General features: G+C 38.3%; 4 protein-coding genes across 9 annotated transcripts; 2 read left to right on the plus strand and 2 right to left on the minus strand.

The window, feature by feature from the left end:
- On the minus strand, window positions 11-2,337 carry LOC105163035 (pentatricopeptide repeat-containing protein At1g02370, mitochondrial-like). 2 transcript variants are annotated; one of them, XM_011081241.2, is made up of 2 exons: window positions 2,035-2,337; window positions 11-1,544 (listed from the first exon to the last, which is right to left on the minus strand). In XM_011081241.2, exons 1-2 carry the CDS (start codon window positions 2,299-2,301, stop codon window positions 309-311), a joined length of 1,503 nt encoding a protein of 500 aa, XP_011079543.1. In that variant the 5' UTR covers window positions 2,302-2,337; the 3' UTR covers window positions 11-308. The 2 variants fall into 2 exon arrangements, with proteins under 2 accessions (XP_011079543.1, XP_020550367.1); XM_020694708.1 differs by having other exon boundaries at window positions 2,010-2,145.
- LOC105163034 (beta-carotene isomerase D27, chloroplastic) lies at window positions 2,267-4,993 on the plus strand. 3 transcript variants are annotated; one of them, XM_011081238.2, is made up of 9 exons: window positions 2,267-2,403; window positions 2,625-2,756; window positions 2,867-2,962; window positions 3,073-3,174; window positions 3,387-3,486; window positions 3,618-3,709; window positions 3,786-3,866; window positions 4,102-4,170; window positions 4,652-4,993. In XM_011081238.2, exons 2-9 carry the CDS (start codon window positions 2,652-2,654, stop codon window positions 4,787-4,789), a joined length of 783 nt encoding a protein of 260 aa, XP_011079540.1. In that variant the 5' UTR covers window positions 2,267-2,403; window positions 2,625-2,651; the 3' UTR covers window positions 4,790-4,993. The 3 variants fall into 3 exon arrangements, with proteins under 3 accessions (XP_011079540.1, XP_011079542.1, XP_020550368.1); XM_011081240.2 differs by lacking the exon at window positions 2,267-2,403 and adding an exon at window positions 2,448-2,527; XM_020694709.1 differs by lacking the exon at window positions 2,267-2,403 and adding an exon at window positions 2,449-2,527 and having other exon boundaries at window positions 2,625-2,746.
- LOC105163033 (DEAD-box ATP-dependent RNA helicase 24) lies at window positions 4,802-10,359 on the minus strand. Of its 3 annotated transcripts, XR_847886.2 has the most exons (6): window positions 9,606-10,352; window positions 7,904-9,132; window positions 7,263-7,302; window positions 5,872-6,259; window positions 5,416-5,549; window positions 4,802-5,319 (listed from the first exon to the last, which is right to left on the minus strand). XR_847886.2 is itself a non-coding variant. In XM_011081236.2 (5 exons), the coding sequence occupies exons 1-5, from the start codon at window positions 10,213-10,215 to the stop codon at window positions 5,504-5,506; spliced, it is 2,313 nt and encodes a 770-aa protein (XP_011079538.1). In that variant the 5' UTR covers window positions 10,216-10,351; the 3' UTR covers window positions 5,198-5,503. The 3 variants fall into 3 exon arrangements, 2 of the variants coding, with proteins under 2 accessions (XP_011079538.1, XP_011079539.1); XM_011081236.2 differs by having other exon boundaries at window positions 5,198-5,549; window positions 9,606-10,351; XM_011081237.2 differs by lacking the exons at window positions 4,802-5,319; window positions 5,416-5,549; window positions 7,263-7,302 and having other exon boundaries at window positions 5,983-6,259; window positions 9,606-10,359.
- On the plus strand, window positions 11,588-15,805 carry LOC105163038. Its single transcript, XM_011081244.2, has 7 exons — window positions 11,588-12,020; window positions 12,942-13,477; window positions 14,145-14,757; window positions 14,849-14,949; window positions 15,046-15,135; window positions 15,228-15,355; window positions 15,447-15,805. Exons 2-7 carry the CDS (start codon window positions 13,016-13,018, stop codon window positions 15,589-15,591), a joined length of 1,539 nt encoding a protein of 512 aa, XP_011079546.1. The 5' UTR covers window positions 11,588-12,020; window positions 12,942-13,015; the 3' UTR covers window positions 15,592-15,805.

The following is a 15,922-nucleotide window of genomic DNA, read 5'->3' on the forward strand; positions in this document are numbered from 1 at the left end:
ATACAGAGAATTCCACAATAATAATCCAAAATCTCAATTCAAGTATTCAGCAATGTCAACTTTTCGAGAACCCCCCAAACTTGATGAGCACGCAAATTCCAACTTAGGTGCATGATATCTAACTCAGACTTTTGTTCTTGGTGAAAATTTCAGAACCTAATTTGCTATTGGTACCTGACTCTGCCTATGTGAAATCTCTAAAGAATGCGATTTCATTGCTCAATACCTATACTTTGACATCAGAATCCTCTCCATCCCGAGTTCACACGGGCTTGGAGAATATGATAAGAAGCCACATACATGCATTATCATTCAGGGCAAACACTTGCAAGCAAATCTTGGAGCTTACTACTTATCTCAACCCGATCCCCCTCAATCCTTGCACGCATATCAGACAGTGTTCTACCAGCAGCCACATAGGTCTGAAGTAGTGATTCATAAACACGGCTATCGACACAATTTATCCTCTTCATGAACTGGTAGAATTCCTCAGCACTAGTGACATCGCCCTGTTCCTTAAAGTGGTTAAGAAATCCATCAATGGTATCACATCTCGGACGCCATTCATTGTCACAAGCTTCAGATGTAGCAATTTCCATGAACTGCAAAGCTTGCTGTATTTGATGTTTTTTCAGAAAGAAAATCATGAATGTTTCCCATGCCTTGAAGAAAGGTCCGTTTGATCTTTCAAGTGCATCCTGTAGGACTGACTCAGCTTCCCCAAGCATATCATGTGCCAGGTAAGCACCAATAGCTACTTTAGCCAACCTAATGTCATAACTGGAACAGACTGACCTCCATTCCTCGTAGCATTTCTTCATCCCGCTTATGTCATTCAGATTGCTAAGAGCTTGAAGCATGATAAGATAACTCATATTTGTCACTGTTCTCATTGACGACTTCAAGGACTTCCAAATACGATGAACATTGTGAAGATCAGAAAGTCCAGCATACAAGCTTATCAAGAAATGGTATGCCTCACGATCTTTCAAACTCATTGCCTTCTCTAGATTTTTCAGAGCCAACACAGCTTTTTCCCGATGCCCACCCCTGTTATAGAGAACTGCCATGTTACTATATGTCGTCCAATTACATTGCTTTTCATTTTCTTGTTTCATCTCTTCAAAAACTCTTTCTACTCCCTCAATATCATTTAAACAAGAATGACTATTCATCAATAAGTTGTAAGTAAAGGTGTCTGGCTTAATATTCATTTTCTTCATTTCTTCTGCTAAGGAAGCCACCTTCTCGGGCTGCCCTGATCTCATAAACAGGGACATAATATTGTTAAAAGGCAGTGCTTTGGATATCATGTTCTCTTTGAGCATTTTACTAAAGAGATTTAGGGCCTTATCAGTCATCTTCACCTTACAGTAGCAATTTAGAAGTGATCCATAAGTGCAAGGGACTTTTGCAGACGGAGAGAGGCCGCTGAAGTAATTTTCAGCTGCAGCTAATCCCCTAGCTTTCCCTATCAGATCCAAGCGCACTGCACAATCTTTATGACCAAAGTTAAACTTCCGAGCCTCCATCCACTCTATTATCTGGATTAACACAGTGAATGGATCAGTCTCTATTGAGAAACAACATCAACACAGAAAGGAAACTTAAACCATCAGCAATGCTTAGACAAGAAAGCTAAACCAGCTCAGTAATTCAGGCAAATACACCAAACTCAATGCATTCCAAGCGATCATTTTAACCCTCCAAATGAAATAATCAACCAATTGAAACCAAAACAAGAAAACAAAGACAAACTACTTCAAAATTGTAAACACAAAACGTAGCAACTGTAAGTACATCGGGCTCAATACGAGCACTAATATTGCATTGCCTTTCTCAGCCAGACCAGAGACCAGCAATCCTTCATTGAACTCAGTGTAATCTGAAACTGTCAAGTCATATTCCAATATGACTTGTAAAAAATAAAAAAACAAAATAGAAGTATCCCACCTTTCTACATATATACTATTTTAAACAAGTAGATTAAAATCACTTACAAAACCTACCAGATAAAGAGAGACGAGTGCACACCTCGAGAGCGTGGCTGTATCTTTTGTATTTACGGAGTTCCTTGACACAGAGATCGAGCTCAAATTTTTTGACAGGTCTGCCCTCCCTTATGTACTCATTTATGGTACTTGCTACTGCTCCTTCATTACGCCCTAATTTAGACAATCTCCGGTACAGACTGTCCTCCTGTTGGAGCTGCGCCGCGGCCGGCTTCGCCTCCGTGGAGAGCCACCGCACGAAGGAAGAAGCTCCGGTGGCGAATCGGCGGCTCGGAATCGCCATCATCATCCACTATAATACCAAAGTTACCTGGCAAGGGTTTATTTGTTAGGGTTTATTGAGCTAGAAGTGAAAGAAGGCGAAACTAGTTGAGTGTCGTCTTCTCCAGAGGTCTAGCGACTTTACACAGATTTAGAAATGCGTTTGTTGTTGCTAAGCCTAAACTAACTTTAGCAATTTTAAATCTGTGTTGTATCCACGTGGCCCTGTCTCCACTTATCATATAATTAATTAAGTATGCCTCAATCCATCCACAACTAAAATTTCCCCAAAGTCAGATCTCAATTTACACATTATATATTTTTATATATCCACTGTATTGTATTAACCAGGTTGAAGGTCTCGCTCTTCTCTCGGCTATGGCGCTTCTCAATCACCGCCCCCTCCTCTCAATCCCCTCACTCCATTCTCCAAGACTCAAGCCTTCTGCTCGAGTTTCATGCTTCTCCGCCCGGTCAAATTCCGTAAACTTGATTCAACTCTTCTCTTAAATAGAATGATGAAAATGACAGAGATTTGCTAAATTTGACTTTCTTCTTTGCTGTTTACTTCAACAAATTTCTTTTTCCTGCAGGTAGATGCGGTTGAGTTGAAGTCTTCAAGGAAAGAATATGTGCCTGGGGTGGTTGATGATATTTTCATGAACGTGTTTCGCAGCAAAATGGTGGAGGTTAGTGCTTTCATTTCTCGTGTGGATTAAATGAATGGTTCTTTTCTGTATATGATGAGTAATGTGTAGTTCAGGTGATTAGAGTTAATAATTGTGAAATTGATGGCCAGGAGACTGGATGGGACTCTGAGAAGCCTGGATATGATGGATTAATTGATGCCGCTCATCGGTTAATGGTTGGCCGATCCAACTCTGAAGCTACCAAAGCTTCGGTATCCCCCTTTTGTTTGTTTCTTAACTATGTTTTCTTATTTGTATTATCTCTTTCTGGTAAATGAGTTACATACACCTCTGTGGTTGAAGGTTTCTAAATCTGATTAGATGCAGTATTCAATCTTCTTGCCTGAAATCCCTTTAAATTTTGTGTTTTTATAATTTAAGTCACTGCTTTTATGCTGTCCATGATGATATCTTTGTGTGGTAGGTACGGATATTAAGATCGCTCTTTCCTCCATTATTGCTAGACCTCTATAAAATGCTTATTTCACCCATTGCCGGAGGCAAAGTGGCAGCTGAAATGGTTGGTGAGTCTTCCAATTCCATTTGCAGTCTACATCCAGCCTATATTTTTGAAACTGAGAGCTTACTTGAGTGGTTTACTGATTCATGGAATTTTAAGATGTGTAACTGAATCGGTTTCTTGAGTTTCTGGAAGCAAGGGTGACTGCAATTTCTTGTCAATGGCTCATGGGAACATGTACTGTTAACTCGGTCGATCTGCCTAATGGATCCTCGTGGTCTAGCGGGGTAGTACTTTAACATTCTTGTTTACATACCGATATCAGCTGTTTGATCCGAGTCTGAGGTGGATTCATCCATGTAGGTCTTCGTTGAGAAATGCAAGTATTTGGAGGAAAGCAAATGTGTAGGTGTATGTATCAATACCTGTAAGCTTCCTACGCAGGTTGGTAACTGTCGGTTGCACATTATTATCTTCCCAAGTTCATTTCATTTTCGCCTCAATAAAACTTCATTTCCTTTTGTGATGACTTAGACCCCTAATGTCAAAAATTGGAAATGACCATTGCTGACCTTTTGTTCATTGTCCATTTTAAATATTTTTTCCTCGTGTACTATGTTCTCTTGGTATACATTTTCATTTTCGTATGATATTACTGAATTTTTTGTTTTCATGCCAGACATTTTTCAACGAGTACATGGGAGTTCCTTTAGTGATGGAGCCCAACTTCAGCGATTATAGTTGTCAGGTAACATTTCTACCTTTGTTGACTTTAAAAATAGATAAGCTTCTGCACTATCGAAGAATGGGGTAAGATGCTACCAGTCCTGTTGCGGCTAAAGACTTTGACTTAAAGCATGTCTATAAGCCAAGAGGTCTAAGGACTTGGTTGAAAGTCTATTGTAAGCCAAGAAAACTATTTGACGGGCACAATTTTGACTAGATGAAGAAAATTGTCAGTCTACTGCTCTTATGGCGGTTGTAAGCCAAAAGAGGTAAATGAGCCAACCGTTCCCGAGTCTATTAAGCATATTCATCTCTCCAGATATCTTGGTTTAGGAATATACAAATGATTGTTCTGTTTGCATTTGCATGAAGTCCAACCCATATCATACAAGTCACAAACAAACATGATGATCTTCAGGAAATGGTAGTTTTAGTGAACAGTATGATCAAGTGAAATTTCACCAAAATCATCTACTCAATCTGGGATGTGTTCATTGTGTCAGTTCAAATTTGGAGTGTCGCCTCCTCGACCAGAAGATGACAGTGCACTCAGGGAGCCATGCCTTCACATATGCCCAACTGCCAATCGACGCAAAGAAGTCAATGCTGCCATGGACGTGTCAAGATGTCCAAAGGCTTAGACTGCTGAATAGTAAAGTCTAATACTCCTCAATGTTGTATTATTAGAGTATAGAATAATGCTCAATTAGGAGAGCAATACACAAACATCGCTGTTAGTTCACATGTTACCAGCGATGTTGAAGCACACACCATTCCAATCCCATACATAACTGTAGCATTTAATTCCTTCACTCCCAAGCATATAAACGGCATTCAGTTCAGTATCTAAAGCCTTATAGATGACTAAGGCAAACCGTTGCCCTAGCTCCACAATCACCACACATTTCGCCTTAATAAAGATTTACCAAATATCATACGTACTTTCACCTTCCCAAAGATTAATCAATGTGACCAACAAACTTGGTTAAAGAAGCTCCTTAACAAGTCTTCATACTCAGACTGGATGCAGAAGCCCGTTTCAATGACAATTGTAGAAATATCGTAGAACCATGTTCATTCTTGTGAAGCAAATAACTTTGATAGCCATTCCTACTTGCGGAGTTCAATTACCTAATGATTTATGCCAGAAGCCCATATAACCCCTCCAGACCTATAATTTGGTAAATAGATATCCTATTAATAAAAAAGATTGGATGACAAGCAAAATTAAACCAAACAATAAATGCGTAACACAGAGGGCACATACAGGCCATCAATACAGATACAACAGCATCAATGGAACTTAGCCAAAACACAGTTTGCTTCTATGGACAAACATCTCATTCCTCTACGTACTAGCGATCCCAGCCAGAGGGTCTCCTTCTTTCTCTTGCTTTATCTCTGAAGGTAAGCAACAAAAGAAGTTAATTTGGCAGCAAAAAGAGACGCATGACAAGAAATGCCAATAGCGCACATGGAGCATTTTTCAATTGTATAGGTAGGTATATTCACTGAACAGAACATAGAAAAAAAAAAAAAAAAGAACATTTTATTCCTCCAGATTCCCACAAGAGCGAGCAAGCAAGCTCCCATATTTTCATTAGAATGGTGGACGTTGAATTAGGACGTTCCATGCATCTAGAAGCCATATAAAGAGCTGTAATATGTATGATCATCCACACAGGCAAAACAGTAAACAAGAAAAGCTCCACAAGAAAGTCACCTTTCAGAGGGGGTTTGTTTTGCAATTTCTCTTGAATTCAAGATAGTGTTTGATGCAGAAGCAGCACTGGTTGTACTGTTTATTTGTACAGCATGCATGTCACCACCAATTGTCCCACCTGATACAAACCCAGGTAAAACCATTCTTTTATTGGTTTGTACGCCTGTACTGTTCTGTACAAAATGATTCTGGGAGTTTGATGATGCAGGAACAAAGTTGTTTCTGAATTGTGCCATCATCCCAGTCCTCAGTGAATTAACTGCTACAGAACGAGTAGGAGTGACACTGGATGCAGCATTTGAGTCTGGACTATACCCGATGCCCAAACCATAGTCCACACCCCTAACACCTCTACCACCACCTCCTCTTCCTTTAGCTCTTTTCCCACCTGCAACAGTAGCATAAGATACAGGTTGATTCATCTTATATCTTTAAGGAGGCGATTGGTATGTAAGAATGAATTTGGGTGGGAAAAGAATAAATATAGGAATGGAATAAAGGTAGAGAAGGAATGATTTTAGTATATCACGTATACGTCTGGTATGCCAAAGGAATAAGAAAAGGAATTAAATAAACACTTTCCAAATTACTCATTTATATGTTTCTTGAATACTAAATAGTAATGAAACTCAAAAATTAACACAACTGCACAAATTCTCATTACATAGAAATATTATTTTGGTAGTTAAATTCATTATAAATTTACAATATGGATGTTATCGTATATTTAAGTTTCTAATAAATACCTATGATTTATAAATTTTAGCATATGTATCCAACATATATATATATAGAATAAATAATAATATACGGTATATATTTTGTACTTACACTAAATATTTGGTAAAATACATATAAATATTTAACTAACTTGGTATTTTAGATTTAATAAGACATTTAAAAATTTAATTATTTATATTATATACTTTTATATTTTGATAACATGTACCTAAATATTTTATGTTGATACTCATTACATTTAACGTATTTAAAATAATATATAATTTTGTGACTACAAATCTTCTAACTATAATTTTATTTAAGGTTATTTTAGCAATATAAAAAATAATATATTCTCAATCTATTGGGAATAGCTAAAACCATGGGTAAGAAGGAGAATGCCTAATCCCATACTTATGGTAATGGGCATTCCTAAGGGAATAGGTAACCCTAATCATGATTTATACCAAACATGTGTTTTGGAATGAGTTTAGGAATGCTTGTTCCATTCCTAACTTATTCCCATATACCAATCATGCCATAAGCTCCACCACAGGAAAAGGACTGACACAAGCACTATTGAGAAGAACTAGTTGATTCCCACAATCCAGAACTTGTTGTAACAATATGAAGTGAATCATAAGCATATTATATAAAACGGAACTCCATACCTCCTTTTCGTGAATCACGTTTGGATCTGAACCTTCCATCCTAATGATTTACAGATCAAATGTCACTCAACCACGAAACACGAAAACCAAGGATGCAACAAGTAGTGAAAAAAATCTTCATCATGGAGACCATAAATACTTGCAGAACAAAACTATAAGTACAAAGGAAAGACTGCTGCTTAGATTTTGCACTCAATAAAATATATAAATTGCTGCAGCATTCCATTTTTGTCCTCTTTTTCATATGGATCCTAAATGAAGTAACCTCCTGCACAAAAATGAAGCCTCCATTCATGGGAAAAAAAAAAGCCAGTGTGTGCTGGACTAGTACTGAGCAATTTTCCCATTTTTCTTATAACTTCTGCCTATATCATAATTATGGTTTGTAGTAAATGACCAATTGCTACAATTTCAGCAAGGAAACCGAGGGGTGTTCAAGATTACAGAAAAGCTTCTTTATTTTAATTCGGAAAATCCTACACCAAAAGCGAAGATGCCTATGAACAATTTCCACCCCTTATTTGGTCCAAATAACCATTTCCTCGGAATATCTTAAATCCCAAAAGCACAAAATATATGATTTGTCTATGTTCATATATTTTCAACAAATTAAAAACTGTAAAACTAAAACTGCCAATTACCTTCATAGCCAGATCCATGAGCTCCGTCGACACGTTTTGACCAGCAGCTATCAAACTGTTAACCAATTCACCAGCAAATCTCGCCTCCTTTTGTGTTATAAGAGTATATGCAGTTCCATCTTTGTCTCCAGCACGACCTGTCCTTCCAATTCGGTGTACATGCATGTCCATGTCTTTAGCAATATCAAAGTTGACCACAGATTTAATTGACTTGATGTCAAGACCGCGTGCGGCAACATCTGTTGCAATAAGGACATGGTATGTTCCAGATTTGAACTTTTGCAGTACCTCCATACGAGAAGCCTGATCTTTGTCACCATGAAGTGCTGCAGCTTTAAAACCCTTCTGCACAAGTTCTGATTCAACTTCATCTACCGTGGCCTTTTTTGAAGCAAAAACCAGAACATCCCCTTCATCGATCATGCCAGGAAGCTTTTCAAGCAGCCAAGGCAGTTTTTCTGTATCTGATGCAATCACTTGAACAACTTGGGTAATATCCTCATTGGCCATACCCACCTCTCCTACAGTTACCCTTACAGGATCAGAGAGAATTTCACTAGCTAGCTTTTCAACTTTTCGAGGCATAGTTGCTGAAAAGAGCAATGTCTGGCGGTCTGGCCTTATTTGGCCAACTATCGACCTTATCTGTGGCTCAAAACCAAGGTCAAACATTCGGTCCGCCTCATCAAGTACTAAATAAGTTGCTCTCAACATTGTCAGTGCCTTCATTTTTATCATGTCTATCAGTCTCCCTGGAGTAGCCACGACTATTTCACATCCTGCCTTTAGTTCCTTGAACTGCTCGAGCTTAGACATTCCACCATAAACTGCAGAGACACGGATACCATAGGCTTTGGCAAATTTCTTAGCTTCTAAGTATATTTGATGAGCTAGTTCCCTAGTAGGTGCACATATCACTCCAATGGGGCCTTCCTCTTTCTGAAGTTCAGGTTGATCCATAATATGGACAACCATAGGAAGTACAAATGAAGCAGTTTTTCCTGAACCAGTCTTTGCTATACCAATTACGTCTCTTCCAGAAAGCACAATAGGTAAAGCTTGGCACTGTATTGGTGTGGGTTTTTCATATGCTTGTTTTGCTATGGCTTTCATTAGCTCCACAGAAAATCCACAATCTTCAAAAGTCTTGATGGGCCGTGGCACATCAAAACCCGAAACACGGATAGCTAAGCTCTTCCTGTATTCGGCAACCTCCTGATCACTCATACCTGAGAAGATCATTAATGAGATGCTCTCCATATGAAAAGTGAAATCAAATAAGCACAAAAGATTTGTTAGCCATGCATAATAACCTTAAAAACTATGACCCTTTTTCAGCAGCACCATCTATATATAGCACAATAACCGTGACCCTTTTTTGCTAGCACAACAGAATGCCTTACAATATCTTATTAGTAGGATAAATATTACTCCAAAGTGTTCTCGTTCATTCTCATCAATCAGTCTCACTGACACTTGTTACTACATATCACTTAAAGAAAATCCACTACTAATTTAAGCCAGTTAAACAAAAATGCAATTAAACATAACCCCTTACACTTGCTTATGACTTCCATCTCAGATCAAAGCATTAAATAGGATTGACACGAATAAGTTAAGAGTACTAGTTCAACAACCTGAAAGGCGAAGCTTCTCAGAGAAGTAAAATAATATGCGAAAAAACTAGCTTACTTTCAGTTACCTGAAATGGAAGCCTTCTCCTCATAGAAATCCTTATTAAATGGCTCGTAATCAATTAAGCTGTGATCAAGGGCGGGAATCGGCTCAATCTTCTTCTTATCAAGAACAATAGGATTATCATCAGAATCATATTCAATCAGCCCTGCATCCACCGCCTTTGCAGCAGCATAAACCTCTTCGTCTGAATTATATCCTGCGTGCAGCGCATCTGCAGCCAATTGCAGCCCCACATCCTTCTTCGCCTTCAGAAAGCTCTCCATTGGATCGTCTTCCACGTCGTCCTTGTATCTATCCAACTTCTCCTTCGCCTTTGGTGGCGGCGCAGACTTCATCTCCTCCTGCAGTCCTTCCATAAAAGCGTCCAGAGGATCAATTTCGTCTTCATCAGCGGCAGCCCCGTTGTTGTTGTTGTTGTTGTTAGGGACATCGTCGTCTAACGTGTCACGGTCCTCGGCGTATTCAATATTGTCAAGGTCGGCGTCGTCATCCCCGCCACCGCCGCGAGAGGAAGGAGGGACATATAATCGTTGAGGCGGTTGGGATCGCTCGAAGTTGTACGTGGCTTGGCGATTAATGCCGAAGCCCTCGAATCCGAATTTTCGTTTCGACATCTCGGGGAAATAATAAACCCTAGAATTGAATTTGGGGGGAGTATAATGAGATTAAGGGCAGTGGCAAAGGTTTGGGAGAGGAGTACAAAAATACTGATTATTACTGCTGTAAATTGTAAAGCAGCGCGGTGAAATCGTTTAGGTAGGCGGCTTAACCGGATGAGCTGGACCAGGGTTTATGGGGTTGCCTCTTTTTTCTTGAATCCATTACTAATATGTACTTGTCGTCTGGTTTGGTGGTAAGAGATATTTGGGTAATAAAATAAGTTTGAATTAAATATATAATTAAAATTTCTTCATATAAAAAATACAATATAATATTTGATAATTCATTTATATTTTATAGCGTTCATCTTTTTTAGATGTCCAAAGGTGGAAGAAAGGGGGTGGCGAGAGGGTTGGGTGGTGAAAATCATGGACAATTTTGTAATTTTCAATTTTAGTATTTGAGTTGAGCTACTCAACCCATCTCAATACTATTTAGTAACGGACTTCATCTCTCACTTGGGGTTTCGTTAATCTTATTCAACCTAATCAGCTTAATTAAATTGGATCTTAATATATTATTCATCCATCCCTTAAATTTATCTAAATTAGTTTTGCAGCCTATGTAAAAATATAAAAAAAATTAGCGTGTCTACCATCTACAAAATAATTTTAATGTTATGTCTAAAACAAATAGAGAAAAAGAAAACAAAGTGCCAGAACATTATACATGTATGATATTAGAAACTCAAATCATTTATTTTTTTGAAAATGATATCGGATATATATAATGCTCAATTATTACTTATTTCGGAATTGTATAGTTTTGATAGATTCATATTTAACACTTTCAAAAGATGTATATGATAATAATAAAAACTACAGTTAATTGCAAAAATATATTATCATTAAAGATATTAGATGGTTCAATTGGATTTTCTAAATCAAGATAAAATAAAATATTTGATGCTCAAACAAGTCTTCAACTAAGGTAATTTGTAAGTGATTGACTCAAATAGAATTTGTACTGTTTCTAATTTGTATGATAATGAAATTGATGCCCTATAAATAGGAGGGTTTGGTTTAATAATTCAAAGAATACAATACTAAAAGATAACAAGTTAATTATATTATCTTTTTTTTCTTTTCTGTAAACTAATAAATAGCGAACTCTCTAGCAAAGGGAGAAAAAGGTTCATGGGGCAAAAATTGGAAAAACCTAAAATTAAGGGGGCATTCCATAATAATTTTGCGTTTCATTTTTCCTAAAAATATAAAAGATAAAAATATTGGATGGAGGTCAAAACTTGCACGTGCAAGGGACAAGACGTCACTAAAATAGGCCGGGGGCGCGTAGGAGCTTATCCTTCGCGCAGAGTTGCAGCACAAAATTGTAGAAGAGAGGAGGGGAAAATAAAGGGGGGAGAGAGGAGAGAGAGAAACAGAAGAGCAGAGTCAACTCGACTGGACCTTACTGAGTCGTGAAACCGAGTTGAAATATCCCCCACCTAAAAGAAACACACACAAAAATTTCACACACAAACAGGCGTGAAAAAAATGGAGAAGAAATTGGGAGTCTTCTTTACTACTATAGTAACCCATATCAACACCACTATCCTCTCTATCTTCTCTAACCCTAACACAAACATCCAAACAGCGCTTAATATTCCTCGCCTTCTCTCTCTAAAATACATACACTTATGTGTGTCCTTCTATTCACCGACCCATTATCCCTTGCCCTCAATTATTTCTTCTATTCCCTCTTTTCACCTTCTCCCTTTCTCATACTGTTGTTTCTTCTCCGCCTCTCTTGTCGCTAGGTAAAATTCTGTTTTATTATTATTATTTTTTATTTTGTTTCTGTTGCTTTTATAATTTCTATCTGGGGTTCTTAATTGAGTAGTTTCCTCTGGTGGGATTTCGGGGATTTTGGTGAATTTGTTGGTTCGAGCTGTGTTTGCATCTGGGTTCGCCGTGATCGCTCAATGTGGGGCTGTCTGTTTTATATTTTCTCTCTGTGCATACTTTTTTTTTTTTTTTTTGTGAGTTGGCTCTCTGAATTTATATGGGGGGTGTGAAGTGGAATGCATTTAATTGTTAGTTTGGGTTATGTTGCGAGTTTTTCTTTTTTTGGTTTCTTTGTTGTGATGACATGTTTTGATGCTTGCTTTCTTATCGATATGGGACTTTGGATTGGCCATTTCTGGATTTATCTTGCACAGTTCATTCGGTTTGTTTTCTTACACATTTGTAGGTGGGATTAAAGGCATTGATGTTTTTGTTTATCAACTACTTTTTTCACAGTGTATTACGTTTTTTTTCTTTTTTTGTGTATTTGATTTGTATACTTTTGTTCTTGTATGTTGAGCCTCTCTCTTTCTCTCTCTCTCAGCATTGGTTTGCTACTTTTGATGTTCTTTACTTGGTGTCTAGTTGGGTGTGTGGTGGAGGGGGGAGGGATTTATTTTGATGTCTGGGTTGAATTACCAAGGGTTCATTTGGTATTAGTGCTGTAGCCATTGTTTGGTTTAATTGATCCTGTTGTGGTTGATAATTTTGATTGCTGTTACACCCTTCCGTTCTGTCATTGCAGACTTGGCCTACCTATGCTACATGCACTATTATTCCTTCCAATACATTGAAACAACTTCTATTGTTGTTGTATTTTGATTACCACAAGCAAGCTTAATCACTATTGAGTGTTTATCTGGTTTAATGGTTAAGTTGTCTACACTTTACAGAGACCTTGATGCACTACCTGGTTTAATTGGCACGTGGGCAACAGGTGATATTGGTATTGAAGAATCTTAGTAAAATGGATCAATCTAGGGTTCCTCGATTGGAGGGTATTGGAGTTGCTATAAAGAAAAAGAGAAGCCAAACATCACGCCGACCTAGACCTGAGGCGCAGTCGCTCCCTGACCAATCCCCTTTGTCATCAACACCGGTCTCAGATGATATGAGTAAGGTTTCGAGTGATGAGAATATTGGAGATGGTAACTCGGGGGGGAAGATGTTCAATTTGAATCAGTGTGTATCAAGATCATTACCAGTTAGTGCATCAGACAGTGGATCAAATGTGATTCTAAGTAATGGAACAAGTGATGGAGCAGGAAATGAGAATAAACTGAAAAAGGTTAAGTTAAAGGTTGGTGGTGTGACACGCACAATTCAGACCAAATCCAGTTCTAATGGGGCATCAGGCAGCGGGTCTTCAGCAAAGACCAATCAATCGTCAGATAATGCTCGGCCACCACGACAGAGGCTGAACCCTCAGGTTGTGATCTTTGCTTCTTCTCTGATTATGATATCACAACTTTTTGGCATACACTCATCTTCTAAACTGATTCAACTGGGTCTGGTGTTGGTTTCATCTCTGTTATTTGCTTTATTTATGATTAATAGGCAAAAATTTTATGCACTTAACAAGGTGGATGTTCCTTCATTGTTAAGAGCTGCAGAATCTGGATTCTATTATAAGCAAACTTATCGAGTGAGATGATGATAAAATTGCTGAGCCGATGCAGCTGGAGTTTCAGCATTTAACAAATGAATTTGCATGTCACTTAATTGAGTGGCAAATACTTTGTCGTATGAAAACTGTGTTTTGGTTGTGATGTTCAAATATAAACTGTCCTCGGAAAGGAGTCTTTAATTGAAGTTTATCCTTAGAATATTCTACCAGATTGCTTATATTCTCATAATCTCAAATTATTATTTTCATGATGATGGCGAGAATGCAAATGTAATTTATTGGGTCTCTGTTGGGATTTTATGCATGCTGATATACTTAGTGCATATAAGATTAATTCGTTAAGGGGAATTTAATATTTGTGTGGTAAACGGATCTCCTGCATTCAAGACAGATGATTGTGATTTAACAAATTTTATTTATGTGGCTGACTCATTGTATGTTTTTACCTTTTTTTCCATGTTCATTTCAGGAAAGTTCCGATGAATATCATTCACCACCTCGTGATAAGAAGAGTGGCCTGCAAGGGATCCCGTGGAAGGATTTCGCCAAAGGTACTTTCAGTACTGTGAGGGACGATATGGGAAGGACCTTGGGTAGGAATGCCTTTGAGAAGCAAGGAGATAAATCAGATTCAGTTCGTAAGAGCAAAAGGGTGCCTAAGAGGCGGGTTTTGGATGCGGAATTTGATGATGATGATGAAGATGATGAGATCCGGTACCTGGAGAAACTTAAGACTTCAAAGATAACAGGATATAAGGACTCAGAGATGCAGTCAACCAGAAAACCTCAGAAGGGGGGTAAGTGTGACAACATGGAAGATGTTGGAAGGTCTGGACGAGATGCCAGGAAGTCCAGATCGGGTGACATGGATTACGAGGAGGAAGAAGAATTATCAGATGGTGAGCCTGAAGGGAAGAAGAAGAAAAAACAAAAGAAGGATCTGTCGGAATTACCAACAGAAAACAAGAGGGAACTTGCTCTTACAACACGTCAGCGAGCCCTTCTAAGCAAGGATGCCTCTTCTGGATCTGGTGCAAGTCACATCGAGTTCCCAAATGGTTTACCACCAGCTCCACCTAGAAGTCAGTATAAAGTCCTTTTGTCTTATGACCTTTGGATCTCTTCCTAGAATCGCTCATTTGAATTTGTCTCTGCTGACTTCCTGTGACACAGAGCAAAAGGAGAAACTGTCAGAAGTGGAGCAACAACTGAAGAAGGCTGAGGCTGCTCAGAGGCGTAGAATGCAGAACGAGAAAGCAGCCCGTGAATCAGAGGTTCACTTTTATGTTATACACCATTTTATTTCTGTATTTTATTTAGATTTTCAAAAGTTAACTTCGAAAACTGAACCTGTAACTTTATAATTGTAGGCAGAGGCAATTAGAAAAATACTTGGTCAAGATTCTAGTAGGAAGAAGAGAGAGGAGAAGATAAAGAAGCGCCAGGAAGAGCTGGCTCAGGTACTGTGAAAGCTTTGGAACATGCTATGCTTGATGTGTTTACGAAAATTAATCATGAATATCTTTGCTTTAACAAAAACAAATAAAAACAGGAGAAGGCAGTCAGTGCTCAAATGCTTGCATCAAACACCATTCGGATGGTGATGGGACCCACTGGGACGACTGTCACATTTCCACAAGAGATGGGCTTGCCAAAACTCTTTGATCCCAAGCCTTGCAGGTAAAAGCGTTGGTCATTCTCAAAACATTACTACTTTTCAAAATTATTCAATGTATTGACCCTTATTTTTTGATGGACTTGGAATTTTCAGTTATCCTCCTCCACGAGAGAAGTGTGCCGGTCCTGCTTGTACCAATGCTTATAAGTACCGTGATTCCAAGTCAAAGCTTCCGCTCTGCAGTCTCCAGTGTTACAAGGCAATCAATGAAAAGATGCATACTGAGCAGGCCTGCTAAAAATGTGGCTGTCTTCTATTAGATTGATGCGAGTATTCCTGCACATTGAATCGTATTTCTACATTCAGACGCCGCGAGGTAGAAATAGGAATTAGAATAGTTTCGACTCTGAGATGGACCTTTGCGAAAATTAATATTTGCAGGAAGCTTTTTTTTTTTTGTATCTATTTGAGCCATTATTCTGGTATTAAAATTCCGAGTTATTAAGCTTCATTTCTCTTGGTATTGGTTATGTAGCAATTATCAGTGTCCCATGCATTTTCTCAAGAAGTCGTGAGAATTCATTCATCTTAAAAATAAATCCGACTTTGCCTTGTTTTTTAACTTGAGA

Source organism: Sesamum indicum, linkage group LG6 (assembly GCF_000512975.1).
Source record: "Sesamum indicum cultivar Zhongzhi No. 13 linkage group LG6, S_indicum_v1.0, whole genome shotgun sequence".
In the NCBI taxonomy this organism is placed as follows: Eukaryota; Viridiplantae; Streptophyta; class Magnoliopsida; order Lamiales; family Pedaliaceae; genus Sesamum; species Sesamum indicum.